This window comes from Panthera leo, chromosome A3 (assembly GCF_018350215.1).
Source record: "Panthera leo isolate Ple1 chromosome A3, P.leo_Ple1_pat1.1, whole genome shotgun sequence".
NCBI lineage: Eukaryota > Metazoa > Chordata > Mammalia > Carnivora > Felidae > Panthera > Panthera leo.
The window spans coordinates 17,421,053-17,446,102 of record NC_056681.1 but is presented as its reverse complement, the minus strand read 5'-3'; the positions used below and the strand labels follow the sequence as shown (position 1 = coordinate 17,446,102).

The 25,050-nt window shown below is 46.8% G+C and overlaps 1 protein-coding gene across 3 annotated transcripts in view; it reads right to left on the bottom strand.

The window, feature by feature from the left end:
* PTPRT (protein tyrosine phosphatase receptor type T) overlaps positions 1-25,050 on the bottom strand; it is an 800,956-nt gene that overhangs the window by 712,804 nt on the left and 63,102 nt on the right. For all 3 annotated transcript variants that reach the window (XM_042930943.1, XM_042930944.1, XM_042930945.1), the window contains exons 2-3: positions 7,559-7,830; positions 1,029-1,110 (exon numbers count right to left, since the gene is read on the bottom strand). In XM_042930943.1, the coding sequence (XP_042786877.1) occupies positions 1,029-1,110; positions 7,559-7,830 (354 nt within the window). The remainder of the gene's footprint in view (positions 1-1,028; positions 1,111-7,558; positions 7,831-25,050) is intronic.

The following is a 25,050-nucleotide window of genomic DNA, read 5'->3' as shown; positions in this document are numbered from 1 at the left end:
CAATGAGTCCAACAATGGCATTCTAGTGCTGGGGAAGGAAGTGATGTTCAAGGTGCTAACAATTCATTGCAGAAGTGGAAAGTGTCATTTCAATTAAAGCAACATGGATGGGGCTGAACTGAAAACAGCCCCAAAATGAAAGGACTGAAAGGCCCTGTAACAACCAGGGGCAAAGACGAGGGAGTAGAGAGGGCCCTCCAGGAGATACCTGGAACCAGACAGCCGCCAATAAATTAATGGGAATCTCCAACATGCAGAACGGCTGCTACCCCAGCTAGCCCTCCTCAGAGGTACCCTAATCCCCATGTGTATCCCTCTGATTACAGTCCCCCCCAGCCAAATGTCACCAGATATGATGCCACCAACTGCCTCTGGGATTTTTTGAAACTGGGAACCACAGTTCTTTGCACAAACACATCCAGAAATCTCAGCCTAAATACAACAAAAGGAGCTTCAAGGGGAAAGTGGATGGGCACAGAAGGAGCAGTATGCCTTTGAGGACTCCTGATACTGTACCAGAAGTACTAACCACATGAGAAATCTCTCCCTACGTCTACACAGAGCTGATGAGTGTATCTAAAATTACTTTTAAAGAATTAATAGCTTTGGGGTACTTTTCCCTGTGAGTGAGCAGTGGCTAATTTGCCCAGTGTTTTGGTGGTGTTTTTTTTTTTTAAGACAATTGCACAAGATTCCATCCAAAGCCTTCTAATTCTTCCACTTCAGTGGTCTGAATCCCACTAATAAACAATCAGGACTTTAGACTCCCTTAATGACGGGGAGAGATTCAAACGAAGATGTTTTGCCACTCTCTGCAAATTTCCTGTAGGTACTGCCTGTTGAACAGGCCAGCAAAATGACGAATTTATTCAGGACTGATTGCATTGAGTATGTAAGCATTTCTGAAGGATTAAAAAGGAGGGTGAGAAATGGTTGTGAGCTGAATGAATGGCGGTGCGGGGACTACAGCCTCCAAGCTCCCCAGTCCGGCATGGAGCAAGGCTGTGAGGAGGAGGGAACAGACTTACTGCATGGATGAGCAAGGACCCGGACCTCGTCCACAGCGATGTAGCCAGGATGACCCTTCAAAGAGACGGATTCAAATATCACCTGCAACACACATGGGGGAAGAGTCAATTTTGCAGAAGTGGTTGTAGGCATTATAGGAAGCCGCCCAGCCCCCAAACCTTCTCTTTCAGCTTCCCATGAGAGCCTCTCAAAGAGGCACTACATTACTCTAGCACGCTACCCTGCCAATTGCCTCGGATTTCCAAAACAAGGTAAAAAGGCCACATTCTAATGACCAGCCAAAGAAGAATCAGCCACACGGAATATTTTTTAACGGATTTCAGAAATAACGCTTGAATGCAGAAAAACAACCCAAACACGGCTTGAAACCCCAATCTGCACCTTTTTCATTGCTGTTTCAAGTGAAACACAGAGAATTACTTCCTAATATCCCAAACTTTCTTATGAACTGTGACAGGAGCTTACCTTAGAAGCTACCATAAACCAAGGAGGGTTTACCCTGATTTGATTCTACATCCCCCAGGAATATATTCCATCTGAGTTTTTTTTTTTTTAATTTTAATTCCAATACAGTTAACATACAGTTTCAGGTGTCCAATATAGCAATTCAGCACTTCCACACAATACCTGGTGTTCATCACAAGTGCACTCCTTAATCCTCAGCCCCTATTTCTCCCCTCCCCCCACCCACCTGCCCTCTGGTCACCATTAGTTTGCTCTCTGCACTTAAGAGTCTGTTTCTTGGTTGGTCTCTCTCCTCAATCTCAATTTCTTAATAATACCTCTTGAAGATAAGCCCCATACACAACTGTTGGTATCCAGGAATTCAAGGGCAACAAGTTCTTTGAATTCTCCATTCTGACTCTCACCCAAACTGTGTATTTCAGTGGAAATTTTACAACTCAGTTAACAGCTGTCCTTGTCACCCACTAACTTCACCTAGAAGATGTGACTATGTGGACACTGCGATTAATGCCCTTGACCTCCCTAATTCCAATGGTCTTTATCTCCCATCAGCTTCAGCCATAGGTATAAATGCTCGGGCTTCTCATATTCTTTAAAAGCTACCCTCTGGCAGCAGGATCTGCTTTAGCACAGTCCAGCTGTGTTACTATCACATTTGGGATTCTCAGTAGTTTCATCAACACTCACTCTCAACACTTCCTTACTTCCCACAGCAAAACTCCCCCCTCCCACTATAATCTGGACTTTTCCCCCCAACACTTTCCCCAGAACTGCTCTCACGGCAAATAGCAACAACCTCATAGCTGCCAAATTCAATAGATAGTGTCCCATCTTTATCTTAAGAAGGAAGACAGTGTAATGCTTAAGAAGGAAGATCAGAATGCCTGGGTTGCAGTTTTGGCTACACCACTTACTAAGCATGTGACCTTGGGCTATCCTAATTATTAACACATGTTCCATCAATGAATACAATGAATACAAGTCATGGGAGAATGGGTGTGTGATAGTGAAACATACATTAATTAGTTCAGTGTTATCTCTCCCTTCTTCTGCAGAAATAAGAATTCTATAATGAAAGAGAGAATCTTTCATTCATCAGAATTCTTGAGATTTTTTTTTTTTTTGTAAAGCATGAGATTTGGGTTTCTCAAAAATAGAAGAAAAATATTCCATAATAAACAAGGGAAAGAACGTTCTCGTTTTCCATTAAATGAGTTAATAATTATAAATTGCTTGCAACATACATGGTAAGATATTGGTAAATGTTACTATTGTTGTTCTTACTCTTGAGACAGGGATGGAAAGAAAAGAGGGAATGTGAGGGAATGGTGGCAGGTTTGGGGAGAGGAGGAAGCTAATAGACTCCCTGATGTGACTGTCCCCTGTAGCCACGACCCCAAGTTTCCACTTAAGTTCATTCTCTCAACAGACTCTTTGGTGTAAGTCATGACTGGCAAAAAATGGTGGAAGCTGGACTTTGGGTCCATGTGGAGTTACATGGAAATAGAGGCACATGTGGCTGCAGGAACCAAGGGAGTTAGGGAAGGGTGGTCGGGAGAAAGCACAGAAGCATAGAGAAAAGGACCATGGCAGCCCAGCAACTCATTGATAAAGGCTCCAGACTCACAAGACATTAGAGCTAGGTCCATAGTGTATTTATACCAAAGGGCAGACTCTGGATACAGCTGAGAATAAAGCGCTTCCCAAGAAAGAACTGGGAAAGTCCTCTCTCTGTCACTGCCAAATCACTCAGAGGAAAATGCTCACAAACATGAAGGAGCCCAGAGCATGCGTCTTTAGCATGCCATTCCAGAATCACAAATTTTTTTTTAATAAAAATCATGCAAGCTGTCATGAGATAGACACCTTTGGTGTCTGGGGATTAAAGAGTCAACAACACAGATACGAGACTGGATATATCAGAAATAGTGCTGGAAGGGAAAGGAAAGAGAAGAAGGTCCATGCTGAACCCTCCAAGGCCTACCTGGACTCAACTGCTGAGGCAGGTCCCCTGAACACTCTCGATGAGGCTGGCACTAAGGTGAGTAAAGAATTGTAAAGGCTACTTTGGTGCTGTCTGTTTATAGCAGGCAGGGAGAGTGGGGTGGAAGACAGGCAGAAGGAGGCTTACCAACACCTAGCAATACTCCATGTCAGTGTAAGGGAGCAGGGACCCCGAGGGGCAGAGATGCAGCCCAAGGCTCAGGCCGGGAAACCCACCTTCTTTGCAGGACATTCTTCAATCTTAAGGCCACTATGTGGACCTAAGGTCAACTACACATGCCCCAGCCCCTAAAACCTTAAAGACCTCCTGGGGCTTATATGGAAAGGCATAAACATCTCTCCATGCATAAGCTGTGGAAAAGCCAGCAAATCATCTCCCAGGAGAGGCTCAGAGATGAATCATCCTCAACCTCTCCAAAACGCAGGTTGTGTGCATGTTAGGGGAGGGGGAGGAGATGTCAGGACATGGTTTAAGAGAGCTGGCATTTTATCCTCCCTTTTGGTGGTCCTTGAGCACAGAATCTGCACAGCAAGAGTTTCAAGGGGCTGCAAACATTTTATCCAAAGATGAGAGAGAAAAATGTTGGCTACCAGCTCCCCTCACAGGAAGAAGACCACATATATCTTCATGGAGAGGGATTCTTTAGGGCGAAATCAAGAGGGCCTCTCGCCCACACCAGCCCCAGGAGGCCTGGCTAAGATGAGGAGTAGGATCTGCTGTCCAGCAGAGAAGGGGAGGTGGGAGAGAGGAGATGGGGTAGAGTGTGAATGGTGGGTGAGAGCAGCCCCCTCTGTGAGACGCACCCCCTTGAACTGTGCATGAAGTTGCTAATCCTAGAGAGTGACAGATCCCTGAGAAAGAGACTGGACTTCAAGTCCAGTTGAATCCAAGCCAGGCAGGTCCTAGATTTCACGAGTCTACATAGCAATTATAAGCAATGAATAAAAGACCACTTCACCTAGGCTGGTGATAGAAAACACAGTGAGCAGGTAATTGATAAAAAGTTCTCATTTTTTTTAAATCTTGGGATAGAACAGTTTAGAATCATTAAAAACATAAAATAGAGTTAATATCTCCTGCAAAGGGGCAGAGATTTAAAGTGTAGCTTAGGCAGTTTTAATAAGCCCCAGCTCCTGAGAGGAGGCAGGTGTGGGGCTAGAAGGCGGGGGGTGGGGGGGGAGTTCACCCCGGGCCCTGCTGAAACGCTGGTGCCACAGAGCCCACTAATAGGAAAGATGAAATTTCTGTGTTTATTACAGAGCTAAAAGTCAATTTTGCAACTATGAAATATGACTTTAATAAATGAATACACAAGCCATCAGGATCTGAGTCCCAGCACTGCTAAAAACTAAAATTGTATTTAGTCCACAGAATCATACATGCAGGACGGGAGCTTAGGGTCCGATGAATTTTAAAATCCGCTTTGCAAGTATCTTCGAATCTCTTGATAGATCTCCCCTTCTCTCCCCTGGATGTATGTGTGGGTGCTGAATCTGGGAGCATGCAGGTGTATGTGCACCTGTGTGTGCCCCTGTGTGTGTGTGTATGGCCATGGGACTATTAGTGGTTGTGTGTGTGTGTGTGTGTGTGTGTGTGCGCGCGCGCGCGCATGCATGTCTGAGGTGGTGGGGGAGACGTGTCTGTTCTAAACTGTTGCTTTTGGTGCATTAGTGGCCTTCTCACCACAAAGCTCACAGCAGAGGATATAATGTAACGTAATGATGCTGTAGTAGCCGACAAGTTGGAAATGAGAAAATTCTCCCAGATGAAGCTGCCTATCACAGGGATGTACAGAGCTTACAGAGCAGAACTCAACCACAGTGGCCATTTCTTCAAAGAAGAAATCGTTCCCCCTTCCTCTTTTTCTGTTCTCCCCTCTGTTCTTCCCCCTTCCCTCCAATAATTACTGAGGGCTACTGTAAGCCTGACATGTCATTTTATATATATGCAATCTCATTCAATGCACAGAAGAACCCTCCATTGTACCGATTTCCCTCTCCAGTTTACAAATGAAAGCAAGTGATTCGGAATGATGACAGGATACATCCAACATTACACAGCTAGGGAGTGGAAGATTCTCATAATGGGCTTTTTCCCCCAAAAGCAAGAAACTGAGCTTGGAGCCAGAGGACCTACGCAGGATTATAGGAACCTCAGTTTACCAATAATATGCCCTACTCTAGAACACAAGTCTTGCTCCTTCCCAACACAGGGAGTTACTACACAGATAAATTAGAGGCAATATGCTTACCACAGGGCTGGGACAAAGAGGGTATCCAAGAAATGTCCTTTTCCCTCTCTGTATCCCATCGAAGAGCATCGCCAAACAGTGGCACTGTCCTCACCTGGGTCACTTTTCCTGCTCATTATACTTGCATCTGTGGCCCTACCCTATAATCCATTTAACATCAGGCCCTACGTAGAGGTTTTCCAGTTGGAGTCCTAAGGCCTCACTGGGGGTATCCGTGGACTTACAGACACACTTACTTTATACTCAGTTATACAGGGGGTAGTCTTGGGCCTGGGCATCAAGATTCAGGCCCCGACTTTTCCAATGATCTGCTGTGTGCCCTTGGACTTCAGTATCCATCTCTAAACCTCAGCTTTATCACCTGCATCAAGGTTCAGCAAACCATGGCCTGGAGGTCCAATCTGGCCCACCACTTGTTTTTAGACATAAAGTTTTACTGGAACACAGCTACATCCTTCCACTCATTTCCATATTGTTTGCAGCTGCCTGCACAGTCTATCTGAAGGGACTACATACCATAGATGTTGAACTGAAGGATGCCTGAGGAGCTCCCAGCCACTAACCTTGCCAGCCTCGGGGCCATTTTCTGCTTCAGACTCTACAGAAATTTCTCCAAAATGCTGATTTGACTATGTCACTTTCTTACTTAAAACCTTTCAAGAGTAGGCATGGGGATAACTGCAAATAGGCAGAAGGGATTTACGGGGGTGATGAAAATGTTCTAAAACTGGTTTATGGTGATGACTGCACAACTTAGATTTACTAAAAATCACTGGATTGCACACTTCAGTGGGTAAATTCTAGGATATGTAAATTGTACCTAAATGCATACAGTTGTTTTAAAAAAAGAAAAGCTTTCAAGAGTCCCAGGCCAAGCGGACCCAGAGCTGTGCTCCCCCAGGCACGCTCTGCAGACTGATGCCAGCCTACTCCCCATGCATTCTCGGCCCGCAGTGAGGTAAATAGGGCAAGTGGGAGAGGTGTTTAGAAACTATTGCAGCACTGTGGCACTGCTGTGACATTTTTACTAGTCATGAAAGCACGGGGCCACAGTGAATTGAGAAGAAAAAAAGGTCTCTTGCAACAGTTTGAGTGGCACTGCTCTAGAGATTACACTTAATCTCCTTGGCCTGGCATTCAAAGCCATCCACGACCAACTCTCTTCTGCAAGCTTAGCTCCCTGTGTATTTCCTTTGCGACCTACCCTGAAACAAGGGAGAGTTTCCAAACTCTGCAAAACTCTCTCACTCGCTCCTCCAGCCCCTGGCATGCACCATCCCTGACAACTCAAATGCCTTTCCCTTCCTTTTTCAATAATTATTGATTCATCCTTCAAGACTTAGCCTAGCTGCCACCTCCGCCTGAAAGCCTTCCTAATTGCTTTTCCCCCAAATGCTCTATTCCTCAGGGGTGATCTTTTGACTAGTTATCTCATCTCTCAGAACCTCAATTTTTTCATCCATAAAATAGGGATAATAACAGAATGTCCCTCATCAGGTCTCTTTAAGCAGTTACTTTATAAAAGACTTCACTGTCTCTGTTCCCTCAGCATCCCGGAGAGCCCACTGTGTCCCACACTACAGTAACTGCTTATTTATGTATTAGTCTCCTCTTCCTGAGCATGATTTCCAGGGAGGCAGGGGCCACGCTGGATCGCCTCTGCACCTGCAGGGCCTTGCTAGAAGAGGCTCAGTAAATACAAGTTGCACAAATGAGTAAAGCAAGTCCTTTCTTGGCCTAACAACTCTAGGTAGGGCAAGAGATATATACGATTACTTTTTAAAAACTCAAACCATGAAATGCCATACCTGGTAGAAATGTGGCCAGAAGGTGCTGATGGCAAGCTCTGCCTTCACCCAGCCCTCGGTGACGACCCCAGACACGTTCCAGACAGGGTTCCCCTGGGGGCCGCCGTTCACCTTCACATAGACATTCAAGGCTCCTGGGCTGGACCTATCACGGCTGGAGAAGTAGTAATGGAAATCGATACAGTGGGTGTCATTCTCCTTCAGGGTCGGCAGGAGAAGGTGGGCCTTCTGGCCAGAGGCCCTCCCAGAGCTGTTCACCATCATGAAGGATCCTGGAGACCCACAAAGGGGGTGGGAGGTAGAGACAAAGAGAGAAAAAGAAAATCCTTCTGATAATCAGTCATACCCACAAACCTAATGGCCAGAAATCAAGTCACTCTAGGAGCTTCTGATTGATCCTGAGGAAGCCATATCCTATCTTTCAACCTGAGTATCATCTTCTGTAACTGGGAATTTAGAAAACCTACTGAACAAGGCAGTTTAAAAACTAAGAGATGGCAACATGGGGGCACCTCGTGGCTCAGCTGGTCGAGTGTCCAACTCTTGGTTTCGCATCACAATCCCAGGGTTTGTGAGACTGAGCCTCGCATCAGGTTCTGCACGGACAGCATGGAGCCTGCCTGGGATTCTACCTCTCCCTTTCTCTGTGCTCCTCCCCTGCACGTGCATGCATGCTCGCCGCTCTCACTCTCTCAAAAAACATTTTTTTTAAAAAGCGAGAGATGGCAACACGTATGAATATTTCTACAAAGTAGACAGTCTATATAAATTTACAGAAGAAACATCACATGCAGCAGGTCACAAAGGAAACATGGAACAAAACCCCAGGAACACAGCTACCTGTGCAAACTCTAAGTGCAAAATGTGAAATGCAACCTCATGCAAGCTCAGGCTGTCTCAATGGATGCAAAACGTCTCCAATGTAAGAAGTGCCCTTCCAACATATTCTGCTTGGACCCTTGCATGCAGTTCAAGGAATAACTGACAACTACCCCTTCACACTACATTCAGCACAAGGAATGATTCTAAGTATCCCAGAAGGACATATAAAACATAGAATATATTCAGTTAAGCAAGGAAGACCCCAAAGAAAGTGAGAGACAACTAGAAGATGTCCGGCCTGGAATAGAGGGTAAGTAATAATTCCTAAGCACTTCAGGAGAACCAATGTGATGCCTGGTATCTTTTTAATATGTTATTCAATTTAATTTTCAGAATGAGCCTGGGAAGTAGAGGATTTTCATTCTATTTAAAGACTGAATGACTTGCCCCAGGCCCTCAGACAGGGAAGGATGGAGGAGACCCAGATTCTCTCCAACTCCACATTTACACTCTTACTCTGTGCAGAAGACATAACTACTGTTTTCAAGCATTAGGCAGGATGACTGCCCAGAGAAAGGAAGGGAGCGTCTTTGGAGTTGCTTTGACAGATTAAATGGTTGTTTCTATAGTTCTTCAACCCACCGTGGATTCATGTCCCGGGCCTCCCAGAAGAGGCAGAGGCCATATCCCCAACCTTGACTTTGGGCCGCACCTGCTTTGGTCAACAGGATGTCAACACACTGAATCAGGCAGAGGCTTGAAGTGTGCATATGCCTAGCTACACTCGCCCTCTTGCACGATCACCGTCTTTCAGGAGAAGACTGCCCCAGCTAGCTGCTGCCTCTTTTAGCTGAGGATTAAGAACTGACATGTGGGGTCAAGAACTGAGCTCAGCCAGCACTGAAGAACCAAGCCATCCCCACACCGTAGCTAGAAGCACAGCCACACAGTCAATACCCTAACCCAGATCTGCCAGTCCACAATCAATGCTCAGACCCACGAGTGTGAGAGTAAATGCTCACTGCTGTTTGCCGCTGAGTTTCCTCTTCTTTTGCTGTGCAGCATTACTGTGGCAATTGCTAATTGATAAAGGTGCTAGAGAGGCAGATCTATGAAAGAAACCACAGGAGGCAAATTTCCATTTAAAGGGCCTTCTAACAAAGGCCCTGGAGACATAGTTCCTGGCCACTACAGGTGGCTAAACAGAGCCTGGACAGGTGAAGAGATGTCTAAGGAAATTTCACCATCAACTGCTAGGGCTGAACTCTGTGACTTAAAGTCCCATGATGCTATGAAATAAACTACATCATAAAACACAGGAGATCAACTCAGGATTCTGGGACGAAGACTCCTACCTAGAAAAACATTGTTGCTTTGAAATCTCATTTTAACCACTAAAATCTTCAATTCAGAATGAAACCTTAAGACTGCTTATTCCCAACTGAGGTAAGCCACTTTAGGAAGCAGCCTTATTCATGCACCGTAAAACCCAGAAGATTGGAGCTGCCAGCTAATAAGTACTGGGCACTGTTGCTCATTGGGATTCTAGGGGGTACCAAGCATTCAAAGCCCATACTCCTTGGATTCTGCATGAATTTAAAAATAGACACGGGACAGGGATGCCTGGGTGGCTCAGTCGGTTGGGCGTCTGGCTCTTGATTTTGGCTCAGGTCATGATCTCACGTTTGTCAGTTCAAGCCCCACATTGGGCTCTGTGCTGATGGCACAGAGCATACTTGGAATTCTCCCTCTCTCCCTCTCTCTGCCCTTCCCCCTCTTGCGCTTGCTCTCTCTCTCTCTCTCTCTCTCTCTCTCAAAAGAAAACAAAAAAGAAACTTAATTTCACACAGGACAGATAGAGTTCAAAATTCCTATTATTCACAAAACTGGATTAGAGAAAGTAACTTGGACTTGAGGCCAAATCAGGCTTCTGCATTATCTTCTCTGCACGAGCACACAAAGCAGGTGGATGGTCGTGGGCTCCCTCCTTCTGACTCCACCCAGATCCCTAAGCCTGGAGCTATCCTGGAGAGATGGCCACTTAGGGTCAATGGGAAGGCCTATCCCGAAAATGAGCCAACAAGAAGCAAGGTGACTAAGACAGGGAAACAGGAACCTAGAGCTATCAGACTTTCACTATCCCACCAATCAGAAAACTCCCTGCCTCCTGGGACAGGAGCCACTGAAAGTAGCACAGAGGCCACGTCTCCCCAACCCCTCCATGTTTCCAAGAGAATCAAGTCTCCTTGTTTACGGCCTGGTGCTAACACAGGGTAAGTGGAGAGATGTCCCTTGGCAGATGTATTATCTCTAATTATCACAACCTCCCCAGTGAGGCAGCAAAGAAAGAACCATGGCAAGGGGGAAACTGAGCACAGAAAGAAGACTGAGCTAGCAAACATGCCTGTATTTGTTGACCTACATGCCACAGGGTTCCAGAAGGTTTCCCAGGGATAGATGAGTGATGCCTCACAAGCCCCATGAAGCAGACTGCACCTGCCACAGAGCTGTGGCACAGCTATGTGTAGGGACGGCAGCCTATGAAGCAAGCAGTGCCTGGCTCTCTCCACTAAGAATCCCATAGCACCCCTGTGGGCATTTCAGCTCCTGTCCTGCCAATCCACACCAGGATGCATATAATCCGCAGCAGAAAGAGTCGGAAGCATTTCCCTTTCACCAGCTCAGGCTTCTACTTCTTCATCCCAGCTCCGGTGGTGAGCAAGCTCATGGAAGAGGCAGAGCCACGTAACATACATCCACCTCCATGACCCTAGAGCATCTCTCTATCCTGCTGTCCCCGTGACTGCAGACAGACGAGGCTCCACCTCCCACAAGGCAGAGGTGCTGAAAGTGTTTGGCCTTCTATCTACCCTCCATTTGGAGAGATTCCTGGTTCGTTAACACACCTGTCCTCTTTGTCCTGGGCACAGAGCTGGACTGCATCCCCCAGCCTCCTTTTTAGAGATTGGTGGGGCCACACAACTGGGTTCTAGCCAATGGGGCCCAAGTATGGAAGTGTGCCACTTGGCACATGGAGGCTTGGTTCGTAAAAGCCACCTCCCTCCCCCCAACCCTACTTCCACTGCCCCACCCTCCATTAGCTTGTCCCCCAAAGGATGGTCCGTCAACCCACAGCATCACCATCACCTGCGAGTTTGTAAGAAATGCAGAATCTTGGGCCACCTGGGTGGCTCAGTAGGTTAAGTGTCCAACTTCAGCTCAGGTCATGATCTCATGGTTCACGTGTTGGGCTCTGTGCTGACAGCTCAGAGCCTGGAATCTGCTTCAGATTCTGTGTCTCCCTCTCGCTCCCCCTCTTTGCCCCTCCCCTGCTCGCACTCTGTGGCTATCAAAAATAAATAAACATTAAAAAAAATACAGAATCTCGGGCCCCACACCAGGCCTTCTAAATCCAAATCTGCATTTTTATCAAGATCCACAGGTGATCTGTATGCACAATGAGGTGTGAGAATCCCCTCTCCCTTGTCTCTCCCATCCACCAGCTAGCTGAAAGCATAGGATTCAGAGAATTCCACGAGAAATGGAACACAGTAAAAGGAGCCTGGTTCCCTGAATGACCATGACCATCAGGAAGGCTACCCACCTATTAGAAACACTCATTTTGGCTTTAAGAAAACAAGGAATAAACTGTTATTGGGTTATTAAGGCATCGAAATTTTGAAGTTTATTTCCACAGCTAGCATTATTGTTTTGGCACCTCCATAGAACCCTTACTTCCCACAAGTCCCTTTGTTTAAGGGGATAGGATGACACACAAAGTAGGGACATCACAGAAAGCAGTATCCTAGTGTCAACAGAGGCACAAAGAAAAAAGAAAAGAAAAAGAATCGACTCTGAGAACGAATTCTTAAAAAAGCAAGAAATATCCTGGATCTTCATTAAGGTAAGCTGGATGTGAGTCTGGTCAAGGTCACGGTACCACTACCACCCTGGCCCCTCATGTCTATTTTGAGGACTTGATATGCATGCCCCAGCCTTTAGACTAGACAGAAAGGTGTGCAAGGTGCAAGGCTCACAGAAACAGACAAGCATATTGAAAAATATATATTAAAAAAAAAAAAAATGATGGCTGCCCACCCCACCACACCCCACCCAGCCTATTGGCAAAGGAGGGAAGGTACACAGACCAGTAAGGTATAACAGGATGGAGTCCTGCTCATGAAGGTCTTGGTGAAACTGGAGGAATGAGCAGTGCTGCTCTGGGGTCCAAGTGACAGAAGGGGATGGTGAAAAGTCAGCATCAGCAGGTGGCAGACCCAGCAGGAGGGAAGGAGTCTGCACCACTTTGGGGGGGAGGCACCCACAGCCGCAACAGTGGGTGTCCCTGAGGAGCCCAGAAAGAAGCTTGGCAACAGAAGAACCCAGTGCAACTGATCTTAAACTCATGACCAGGGGCAGCCTTATGAGGACAGAGGCCCAATGGTCAAGTAGGTGGAACACCAGGGGACAATAGACTCAGATCCTGGTTTAGTGTCCTATGGCTGCTGTAACTAATTACCATAAACTCCATAGCTTAATTGAACACAAATTTATTCTTTTATGGTTCTGAAGGCCAGAAGTCTAAAATCAAAGTGTAGGGAGGCTTCTTTCATTCTAGGAACTTCAGATGATAATCTGTTTCCTTGTCTTGTCCCACGTTTAGACTACACTCCCTGGCTCCTGGCCCCTTCATCTCCAAAGGACATCACTCCAACCTCAAGCTCCACTGTCACCTCTCCTGTTTCTGATTTTGATGCTCCCGCCTCCCTCTTATAAGAACTCTCACACACTGGGTATACCCAGACAACGCAGAATAATCTCTCCATTTAAGTATCTTAAACACATCTGCAAATCTCTTTTGCCCAGAAAGGGAACACAGGCACAGGTTCCAGGGATTAGGACATGGTCATCTTTGGAGGACCATTTTTTTGTCATCATTTTACATTAACATGAACACATATGTATTCCCAAGCCAGTGAACCAGAGACACAGGACGACAGACCCATTTGGAGCCAGCCGGCGTACATTGTGTAATGGGCAGGTATCCTGGGGGGAATCTGAGCTCTCTCGTGGAGTATAGAAGATTCCTTGCACTAGTGGACCCTGTCATCAATTAGTAAGGAAGTATGATGTAAAAAGTAAAACATAAGGTCTTATCATTTGGCTCCCAATTTGGACAAAAAAGAAAAAGGTTTGGGGCTATAACCAGGGAAGGTCCATCCTTAGCAGTGGAGACTCATCAGGGCTGCTGGCCAGTATGAACATCATGGTCATACACTGCTCCTAAGATACCAGCCCTGCATGGTTACCTCCTCCAGGTTAATCAGACTGATGAGCTGGAGAAACTTTCCCTGTGGTTTGGCCACCCAATATCTGAACTCCCTTCCTACATTTGGGTAACTACCCCATTTTGAAACACAGCCTACCTTCCTCTACGGGAACAGAAAACACCAGATGCCCTCTTTCCCAGGAAACCTAGCCTCACGTATCTAGAAGGACAGCTCTGGAGCAGGGCAGAGACGTGGTAATAATGCAGAGAGAAGGGTGATGAACTCAGCGAGGGGAGCTGGGGTGTCTTCTAGTTGTGGGCTATGCAGAGCCCAAGTGTGAAGAATGTGAAACTTCGTCAGCCCGTGAGTGCACTCTGAACCCTGGTAGTGGAATCTGGCCAGCTTTACGCCCTGCATGTACCTGAACAAACCCCAGCTCCTTGCAATCCTCCCCCGTGTATTTCTCCAAGTCCTCAAGGCAGGTGCTCACTGCTGACTAAATTAATGATGCCAATCCCCTTGTCCTCCCCCCCCCCCCACCACCCCGCACTTCTGGCACAGCTCTCTTGAATAGTCCTCGGCTCAAGGATTGGGCAGGTCCTTGCAGTGTCTCGGCTGAGGCACACTCTCGGGGGACCCACAAAAGAGATGCTTAAGCTCCAAAGTCAGTAAGGTTCAAGAGATAGCTTCTTCTGCAAACTTACATGGTCGCCCCCCCTCCTCCAACAAACAGGGTGAGGCTCACCCAGCAGCACTACCCCCTTAATTCCACTTTGGCATCATCCCCTGGGATGGATTTTCTCCTCCACAGCAGCCCTGCGGTCAATCCCTGCCAACAGGCTTCCTCCAGTCCGCAGGACGCACCTGAGTATTCTCACATCCTCATGGCACAAGGCTCAGTTTCTTCTCTCCCGGCACCCCTTCCCCAGGAATATCCTCAGCCACATTATGTGTGAAGAGATCCCAGAAGGCAGAGAGCTTACATCCCCACATAAGGTCTATATGGGCCTCTTCTCTTTCCCCGTCAGTTTCCCTTTCGTGGATGTGTGCCTGATGGTAATTGGGGAAGGCATTTCAAAGAGAGGGAACAGCATGTGCAAAGGCACAGGGACTGGAAGCCAGAATATTCAGCAATGCAAGCATAGTGTCTTTGGGAAGAGCCGTAAAAACACCTCATAGCCCACCTTACAGAGCTCTGACCACATCCTCCACAAAGGAAGGAAGCCATATCTGAGTTGAGCCCAGGCCTGCCGTTTTAGAGACTGTTAAGGACTGAAAACCCTCCTCTACCAGCAGCTCAGTGGGGGCCCCCTTTGATCAACAGGTTGGCTTAATTAATATCATCCCAGGGCTGTCAGTTTCCCGGAGATCAAAAATGAGCCAGTCATTACGCCAAGATCAGTCAGAAACAAGAAAGGGAAGACTGTAAATATATTCTTTTCCCTTCCCCCCCCCCCCCCAAAAATCTACTGACGTGATAAGGAACATAAAACAGCATTAGTTTCCTCATAGTTATTATACATAGCACCGAAAATTGTGGAATTAAACCAGGAAGTACTCTCCGGCTGGCCATAAATTTTGCATTTTTCCCCTTCGTGCATAATAATGCCTTGATACGCGCCCCGTTATTGATGTGTCTGCAACACAGATCCCCTTTTTGGAGGCAAAAGGCTTCTCCATAGCAGATGGCGGCTATTGTGTTTACACATGAGCACCTCAGGATTGCATTTCCTCACGTCGGCAGTAAAAAGAAAGCCCTAATTGAGTTTTTAATGGCTTTGCACATTGTTCATTAAGATTACATGAGTGTGCTCAGGCGACTGGCAGCTGAGGGCCTGGGGCTCCGAAAGCTCAGAGCTGTCCCTGCAGACAGGTGGCCCCGCCAGCTTCCAGCGCCAGCATCTACGTGAAGGGAGAGGATGGCAGCAGGGACCCAAATGCTGCCCGGAGCCAAGGCAGCTGTGGTGACATGAAGCACGTGCTGGGTTTCAGTCCCACTTCTGCTGTTTCTTAGTCGTGTGACTTTGAGCAAGTCATGAAAACTCACTGGGCCTCAATGTTCTCATCGAGAAAATGGGAAAATGAAAGCTCCCTGTCAAACTTTTTTGTCTGTTTTCAGTACACAGTTTTTCAAAACTGGGGGCGCCTGGGTGGCTCAGTCGGTTAAGCCAACTGAGCTCCAGGTCGGCTCCTAAATCCACCTTAGGCTCAGGTCATGATCTCAGAGTTCATGAGTTCGAGCCCTGTGTCGGGCTCTGCGCTGACAGCTCAGAGCCTGGAGCCTGCTTTGGATTCTGTGTCTCCCTCTCTCTCTCTCTCTCTCTGTCCTTCCCCCACTCACACTGTCTCTCTGGGTCTCTTAAAAAGTGAATAAATGTTATAAAAAAAGAAAAGAAAGAAAAGAAAAGAAAAGAAAAGAAAAGAAAAGAAAAGAAAAGAAAAGAAAAGAAAAAAGAAAAGAAAAGAAAAGAAAAGAAAAACTGGACCTGACTCAATAATGCTAATTTCATAATAGACAGCCAGTAGCAGATGTCCGTGTGCCCAGTGCAATTTATGTTTAACATTACTAAATGTTCATTGAGAACTTAGTATGTCCCAGGCACTTCTCTTAGCATCTTTGGGCATCCCAATGAAGTGGTACCATGCTATCCCTGTTTTAAAGCAAGGAACACTGAGGAAGAGAGAGAAAATCGTTTGCCTACACAGCCCACATCCACTCCGTGGTGAGGAAAACAGCAGCCATATTCTGGTCTCCAGAACCTGTGAAAATGTTACCTTACATAGCAAAGGGGAATTAAAATTTCAGATGAAATTAAGATTGCCAATCAGATGACCCTAAGATAGGGGCAGATTATTCTGGACAAGAGAGACAGAAAAGGCAGAATCAGAGAGGGATTTGAAGGTGCTATGCTGTTGGCATTGAAGATGGAAGAGCCAGGAACCAAGAAATGCAGAAGCCCCCCTGCCGCGCCCCCAAGAGCTAGACAATATATTGTCCCCTAGGGCCTCCAGGGAGGAACACAGCCCTACAGACACCTTTAGCCAGGGGCAACCCACTTAGGACTTCTGATCACCTCAACTAGAGAAAAACAAACAAACAACAAAAAAAACCCACCTCTGTGTTATTTATAGCCACTAAATTTGAGGTGATTTGTTACAGCAACAGTAAGAAACTAACACACACTGCAGACTTCCCTGCTTCTGGGTTTTTGCTCAGGGGGTGTTGTTCCTGAAACGCACGCAGCCCAGCCCAGCTATGGTCCTTTACTAAACCACTTAAATGTCACCTTCTCTCAGTGGATTTCACTAATGCCCAGAGGATGTTTATTCCCGCATTGTTGGCCCTATACTTGGCTCTATCACATCTTTCTGGACAAGGCTTCATTTAGAAGTCCAGAATGTTCAAGTTTAGCTATCTGGTCACAATATAATGGGCAGAGGGCACCAAAATGTCAAAAGACACAAATGCACCATAAAGTAAGGAAAGATACATGGAAGAGAAGTATAGTTCTACCAACAGTATCATGAAAACTAATGATCAAGCCAATCATAAACATAACAATTTAAAATAGCCAAAATAGCAAACATAGCATTCAACATCATCCATATTATCAATGAAAGCAATCTAATTATCAGGTGTCAAAAAAAAAGGGGGAAAGAAACTTGCTTCTTTTCTAATATACCAGAAAATGGGGAGGAGGGATTAATTACAGCTTAATGGATACATAATATCTATTTAAAACAAAGAAAATAACCTCCTGAAGTTTCAAAGGAAGTGAGCATTGTGAACATTTTGCCAGAGTCAATTTGTGTGAACAAGTAATAACTATTTCTGCAATCATTCGTTCAGACCAAGAAGTTAGGGTTTAAGCATTTCATATGCAAATTTGTTAAGGCAATTTTCCAAGAAACAGCTATCTGATAACCCATGTAGGTATGGATGATGTCGTTTAAAAACAGAATTAGGCCCAGTCGAGTGGATTTGAAGGCACTGCTGAAGGGGGTCTATCCATGGGCCTCTCTCCCCAAAGACCAGGTACCTGGGCTGCCTGCATTCCTTCCCCATTCCTGAGGAAATGATGAAAGCAGAGGGGAAGAGGGAGAGAAAAGAGTAGGAAGGGAGGGAGAGGAGGCAGAAGGAAAGGAAGAAGGAAGCACGTGAGTAGTGAGTACACAGCCAGGAAGATGAGGGAGGAGGGGCACAAGGAGTGGGAGACAGAGGTGGTAAAGCAGGAGAAATACAGGTGGGGAAAACAACACTGAGCAGGGAGAGAGGGGAGGACAGGACAAAGACATGGCAACAAAGCAGAATAAAATCCCAGCCATGCACAACCCCCTTAATTACTTCTCATCCCTTCACTCCCCAAACAAAAACAAAACCCCCACCCAACATTCCCCTTCTAGACCTTACCATAATCTTGTGATGAGGACAGGCCTATGTAAAACACTATGGGGCACCCCAGGACCCGGGCTACCCCCTTTGACAACCTCACATCTCTCCTCCCCCAACATCTCAGCATAGCTCAACATGGCGGCAGGAAAAATAAACGTTACTGTAGGGAAGACAATGGAACCCAATGCCATGACCCAGTGAGAACTCTGTTTACAGGAAGGGTGAGACACAGGCTCTGTTCTCGTTGCTTTTTGATGTGGGAAGTATCACAACTCTTTGAGCAAGGTAAAGACAGAACTGAAGGGCATATAACGCCATTCTCCCTTCAGATTCCCACCCCTTCCTGTGCAACTGTTTTAGTCACATGGTGCCTCTGGGAGCCAAGAATTTTCTCTCCATTTCCTCACCTGGAACAGGGGTGTGCGGGCAGAGTCTGTTCCCCTCCCCCACAAGTTTTACAGTCGCTAGGTGTAGGTGGGCAAGGAGCCAGGACTGGCTTGGATTTTAGGCTCCTTCTAGAGTGGGGTTGAAGGAGGAAAGGCACTTTTCCTCGGGTCTTGTTTCTATAAAGAAACACAGTGATTTTTCTGTTCCCACAGCAATTCCCTTCCCTCAGACACACCTGCTACCAAACAGCAACAGCAGCAAACACAAACTCTCCCATTTTACTCGTGCACATTCAACTCTAATTGCAGCCTTGTCAGTAGTTGCTTCTGTTACCCTTTCCATACAAATGAAAACACTGGGGCACAGAGAGATCAGGTACCTTTTCTAAAGCCACACAGTGAGTAGCAGAGCCAAGACTCAAACAAAGGAAACCCTACCCATCCTTCAGCTCTTAGGCTCCACACAAGCAGGTGTGTTACGTTTGGTGCAAGGAGGGATCTCACACTCCCCAGGGTTAGCCAGCCTTGCCCTAGGAGCAGGCACAGGCACAAAGAGGGGCAGAGAGTGGGAGGAAAGAACAAAAAGGAAATCAGTTGTCAGGCTGCTGCCATATTAAGAGTAAAGAGAACAACAGTGCTGCCTGTAACACTGTCAGACCCCAAATTGTTCCTGACATTCATTGGGCTGAGTCCTTTGCTTCTGCCGCTCTAAATCTCTTAAATTGAAATGACATGGAACTAAAATATATATATATTTTTTTAAATCTCCAAAGTCTTCACACATCCATTGGCATGATAATATTTTGATTAGTTACATTTATGCTCCAATTACACTCACAGAATGTTCAACTGTGTCTTATATATAGTATGTTTGCCACGCTCCATGGAAAATACGGGATTATTACCTCGTATATTTGCAATGGGAAAAGACACAAATGGAAATGGAGGGGGGAAAAAAAAGCAAAGCGAAGAGATGACTAAGCCTGTTAAAATAGTGCTGTCTTGGCTTCGCGTTACTAAATTGGGTCACTGCTATTATTTCCCAGGCTTTAAAATACCAGGGCTTGAAGAAACACGAAGCATTCAAGCCCACCTTCCCCTCACCTGACACTTTTATCTCCCCTGTCACAACTGGGTCCAACCCTGACAGCAACCTGCTCACGTGCCCACTGAGTGGCAAGGTCAACAGTGGGGAAGGTGTATGGTTTTGAGCTTTGTTTCTGGAGACAGTGTCCACCTACTTCTCAGAGAGGTCGTCCTTAACCTTGTCTGTGATAAATAAATACAATAAATGAAGGTTAAGAGCTCCTACGAGCCCTGCAAAATGTCTGCCCCAGTGATGCCAGGGTAGATTCCTCGCCGTGAGGGCTGGCTAGACGCCATCACGTTATTTTGCTCTTTACTGGAAGACCAGACCGTGGTTGTCTGTGGTAAGGGTATCACGCTATCTAATGCCAGTATCAGATAGGCCCTTCTGTCCCACAGAGACGTACACAGACGTTGTCCACACCCCAATTCCACAGCATCCTCCCCTCAAATCCTCCATCACTGGAGCTTACTTTCTCCACTTGTTCTCCCTGCCAGGGTATCCCTAAGTCAACTTGCTCCTATCTCTAGCCTCAGTTTCCCCTACCTGGATCCATGCATGAAGGCTAACCCCTCCACTGGTTTCCTCACAAACTCTGCTAGAACCAAGATTTTTAGAAATTGAATGAGGGGCATCTGGGTGGCTCAGTCAGTTAAGCATCCTACTTCACCTCAAATCATGATCTTGCGGTTCATGAGTTCAAGCCCTGCGACGGACTCTGTGCTGACAGCTCAGAGCCTGGAACCTGCTTCGGATCCTGTGGCTCTCTCCCTCCACCCCCCCCCCCTGCTCCTCCCCTGCTTGTGCCCTCTCTCTCTCTCTCTCAAAAGTAAATACACATAAAAAAATATTTTTTAAATAAAAAATTGGATTAAATTGGTTCTACCCTCAGATATTACTTATGCACCCACTATGTGTCCCGACACTCCAGAGAAACAGCAGTCAGCATGAGTTTTTGCCCCTGTGCACATTACAGACATGTAAGAGGCAGTGTCAGGGGTGGGGGGTGAGGAGTTCGGTGACAGGGTGTATACGTGGACAGATCACTAACTCAGACTCCATTTAAGGGGAGGAGGTATAAAAAAAAAAAAACAAGCAACTCTCTGGAGCAAATAAAGTTTACACTGAGGCCCAGGATTACTCAGGAGCCAGACACATAGAGAGGGAGTGGCAAGAACGTTCCCTGCAGAAGCAATAGCTTGTTTCAAAGCCAAGAAGCAAGACAAAGACAGTCTCTAACCTGTAGAAGAGAAGGAATTGGAGATACAGACCAGGTACCTTACAGACCACCTGTCTAGCCTCTCACCCTTGTTTTATAGACAAAGAACTTGATATACAGAGAGGTTCACAGTGACTTGCCCAAAGTCACACAGCCAAAAGGTGACTGCACTAGGAGTAAAGCTACTGAAAGCCTGCTGGATCCCACCCCCAGTAGGTTTGGGGTGGCTAAGAATGTGCACTTCTGACAAGTTTCTAAATGAAACAGATACAGCTGATTCATGGGTCACACTGGTCTTACTGGGTCTGTGACTGCCCGGGGTCCATAAACTTGGTCCAGACAAGTAGTGCCTCCCTCACCCCTCCAGGGCAGGCAATGGTGCCAACCCGCCTGCAGGAGTCCCCTCCTACCCTGGGCCACAGGCTCCCACCTCTCTCAAAAGCAGGAAGGCTCTAGCCACTGACCATCAGACAGGAAGGCTCTCTCTGCTGCCTAACCTCAGCAAGGTCTCTCCTCTGAAACCCCCCCTTCAATCATTGCCAATTACCGACAATATCATTAGACACTTACTGACTCCCCCAAATGTACTAGGGTCTGCATAGAAATAGCACAATAATTATTCTTCCTCTTTCCCCATCCTCTAAGGAGATACAAGAACTTGACAGCTGTTATCCAATTAATCCTGACAGCTTTTTTTTTTTCTTTAATGTAAAGGTATCTCTTTCATCTGAAATGGGAAAAGCTATTTCCTTTCCTGAGGTAACAACGAGGGCAAAGAGAGTCCAAGTAACTTGGCCAACACCACTAGGGTCATTTCTTGCCTCCTTTCTTCTGCAGGGACAGTGGAATACTGTAGGATAAGAACACAGACTCTGGGTTCTGATTGCCCTATCAAGTCCCAGCTCTCTCAGCTACCAGCTATGTGACCCTGGAAAAGTTGCTTAAACTCTCTGAGCCATAAAATGAAAGTGGTGATGGTAATAATGGCACCTGCCCCACAGGTTTGTAATGAGAATCCAAGGAGCTTACATAAGGTAAGTGCTTAGAACGGTGCCTGGCACACGGTGAGATCTATGTAAACATCGACCGTCATGACCCGCATCAGTGGCAGCACCCTGGGCCCTCTTGTCAATGTCTGACTGCAACAGAGAGGCAGACAGGTGGCCCTACAAACCTGCAGGAAAAGGGAGGTCCCAGGGTCACTCTCCATACACGGGTGACTCCAAGAGGCACCAGGAAGCCTCTTTGCAGTTTACCCCAAGGAGCATCTCTTGCTGCCAGTGGTTCTGCAAGATGTGGTTCCCGAACTAGCTACATCAGCACCACCTGGGAACCTGACAGAAAAGCAAATTCTCAGGCCCCACCGGAGACCCTCTGAATAAGTTCTGGAGTGGGACCCAGCCAAGCTATGGCGGTTTCACAAGCCCCCAGGTGATGCTGATATACACGTGCATTTGAGAGGTACTTTTTCGGGCACCTGGGCTGCTCAGTCAGTTTAGCGTCCAACTCTCAATTTCAGCTCAGGTCATGATCTCACAGTTCATGGGATCCAGCCCCACGACGGCCTCTGCACTGACAGCATGGAGCCTGCTTGGGATTCTCTCTCTCTGCCCCTCCCTGGCTCACACGCACAAATGCGATCTCTCTCTTTCTCTCAAATAATGAACTTTAAAAAAAAAAAAAAAAAAAAGGAAGTAGTTTTCTTCAAAGAGGTTCCCAGGGCATCAGCCTATTTGGGGAGACTTATGCCAGCTCTTGTCCACTGCATGTTCTCTCCATTTCCCATGAAGGGACAGGGCACCTGTGGGAGTCACAACACCGTAAGTGGGTCCAGAGTCTGGGCTCTTGATCACTGCCCTCAACCACCTGCATGACATTGCCTTTCCAGTCCCACCTTCAGGGACGGCCTCTGAGCACTAGCCCTCGTGGGCCAGCACGGGAGGGGCACTCACTGCCACGGGAGGGGACACGGCTGCCTATGCAGGTCACAAGGTGGGAGGAGGATACTTGGAGAGAAAATGCTATCTCGTACAAACACACATGTAGAGTCTCTCAGTCCTACTTGAATCCTTGAAGCTACCAGGATGTCTCCGTGGCTGTCAACTGGAGCATCTTGAAATCAAACCCCAGAACCTCCTAATAACTCTCTGAAGCCTTCATCCTGACTGTGTGCACTCTCCTCTCCACTTCTCAGCCCGTTTCCAAGCCTGTCAGCTGCAGGTATGCTTTCCTACTTCAGTCTTTTTTTTTTTTTTTTTTAATGTTTATTGATTTTTGAGAGAGAGAAAACGAATCGGAAACAGGCTCCAGGCTCTGAGCTGTCAGCACAGAGCCCAACGAGGGGCTCAAACTCATGAACTGCAAGATCGTGACCTGAGCCGAAGTCGGACTCCCCACCAACTGAGCCACCCAGGCACCCCTCTACTTCAGTCTTACCTTTCTCCCAGTACCAGCTCCAGTCTCCTCCCCTGGTCCCACTTTCCCTGCCAGACTCCACTCTGGACTCCCTGGCCACAACGCAAACGGCCCTCTCCCCCAGTTACCCTCCTCCCTACCATCCTGCGCAACCCCCCAGTCCAGTGAATTCTATCTATACTCCACACTGCCAATGAGAATAACCTTGTCAGCTCCACCCCAGCTCAGTTCCACCAACACAGATGGAAAGACAGAGAAGCAGAAGCTGAAATAATGAAGCAGAGGCGACTCTAAGAATCACAACTGCCAAGTGGGTGATGAGTTCTATATTCCTTCGCTGGGGGCTGCAGTTACAAAGTACCACCAACAGAGTGGTTCAAACAACAGAAATTTCCTGTCTCAGAGTCCTAAAAGCTAAAGTCTGAGATCAAAATGTTGGCTCAAAGGGCTGGTTCCTTCTGAGGACTGCGAAGGAGAATCCATGCCATGGCTCTCCCCCCATTTCTGGTGCTTTGCTGGTGATCTTTGGTGTTCCTTATCCTGTAGAAGCATCACCCCAACTTCTGCCTTCTCCCTGTATGTGTCTGTCTCCAAATCTCCTCCTTATAAAGACACCTGCCAGATTAGGTTAGGGGCCCACCTACTCCAGTATGGCTCATTATAACTACTTAACATCTGCAGTGGCCCTACTTCCAAATAAGGTCACATTCTGAGCTACTAGGGGGTTAGGACTTCAACATATGAATGGGAGAGGGCAGATACAATTCAACTGAGAACCACTTTTCCATAGCCTTACTGTGCTCACTGCCCAAAGAGCTGTCTAAGGCAATCACTTGGGAGGATTTCTGCAGAAATAACCAAACATCAAATTTGGAAATGTGTTGTAGTATTGTTTTTCATTATAAAATGCTACCTGGAGGGGAAAAAAAAACAAAAACAAAAGCCAGAAAAGTAGAAGGAAGTGGAAAAATTACCCACCACAGAGAGGCAACCACAGGAGGACCTTGAGATGTTTCCTTATAGTCACATTTCCTGGCATGGGTTAGCTGCTTTCTAAGTAGTTGTGGCATTTAATTGGGCTTGGGACCTTGCCTGGTAAACTCCTCCTGAAGGAGAGGCTTTAATGAGGGATTACAATTTATAGTGAACTTGTCTGCTCTGAAGCTACACCTAAGGGCCACTGGGAGAGCAGGAGCCTCCCTTCCGTGGGGCTGCCTATGCAGTGATGTCGCCAGTTTGTTCTACAACAAATGTATATCGAGCGGGTTATGCGCCAGGCACTGTTGTAGGTCCTGGGAATACAGCTGTGAACACAACAGTCAAGGTACTTAATCAGAGACAGTTTGTCGAGATGAAAATTCTCCTCGAGAGCCTTGGAGCAAGTTGAATAGGACTTCTGTAGATGGCCCCCCAGGGATGCTCACCAGCCTTTCATCCTGTAATTTCCTCATTTTGAGTTCCTGATTTTTAGCTCATCTTTCCATGCTCTGAAGTACCTTTTCAGTGATTATTTCCCCAGGAAGAACCTATGAATGGTGTATTTTCTGAGCCCATGCATTTCCGATACTGCATCATTTTTACAGTGTAGGTCACGAGGCTGCACTAAATTTCCCGAGTCTCAACCAATTCCCTTCTGAACAGCAAAGACTCCTACTTCTCACTCTCTGCTAATGGAACAAGGAGAGTAGGCTGATCCTTGTCTATCAAAGGCCCTGGCCTGGATCTCCCCTACTTGGGAAGCAAGTCGATTGACACACTTACCACCCTGATTCCTAAGGTTGGGAAAAATCTTTTGTCCTGTGGATTTGTGCTTGGGGCATAATATGACAACAAAGACGGAGGCCCTGGACCCAGCATGCAGGCAAACCCCAGCTCTGACACTTCCTACTTCCTGCATCGT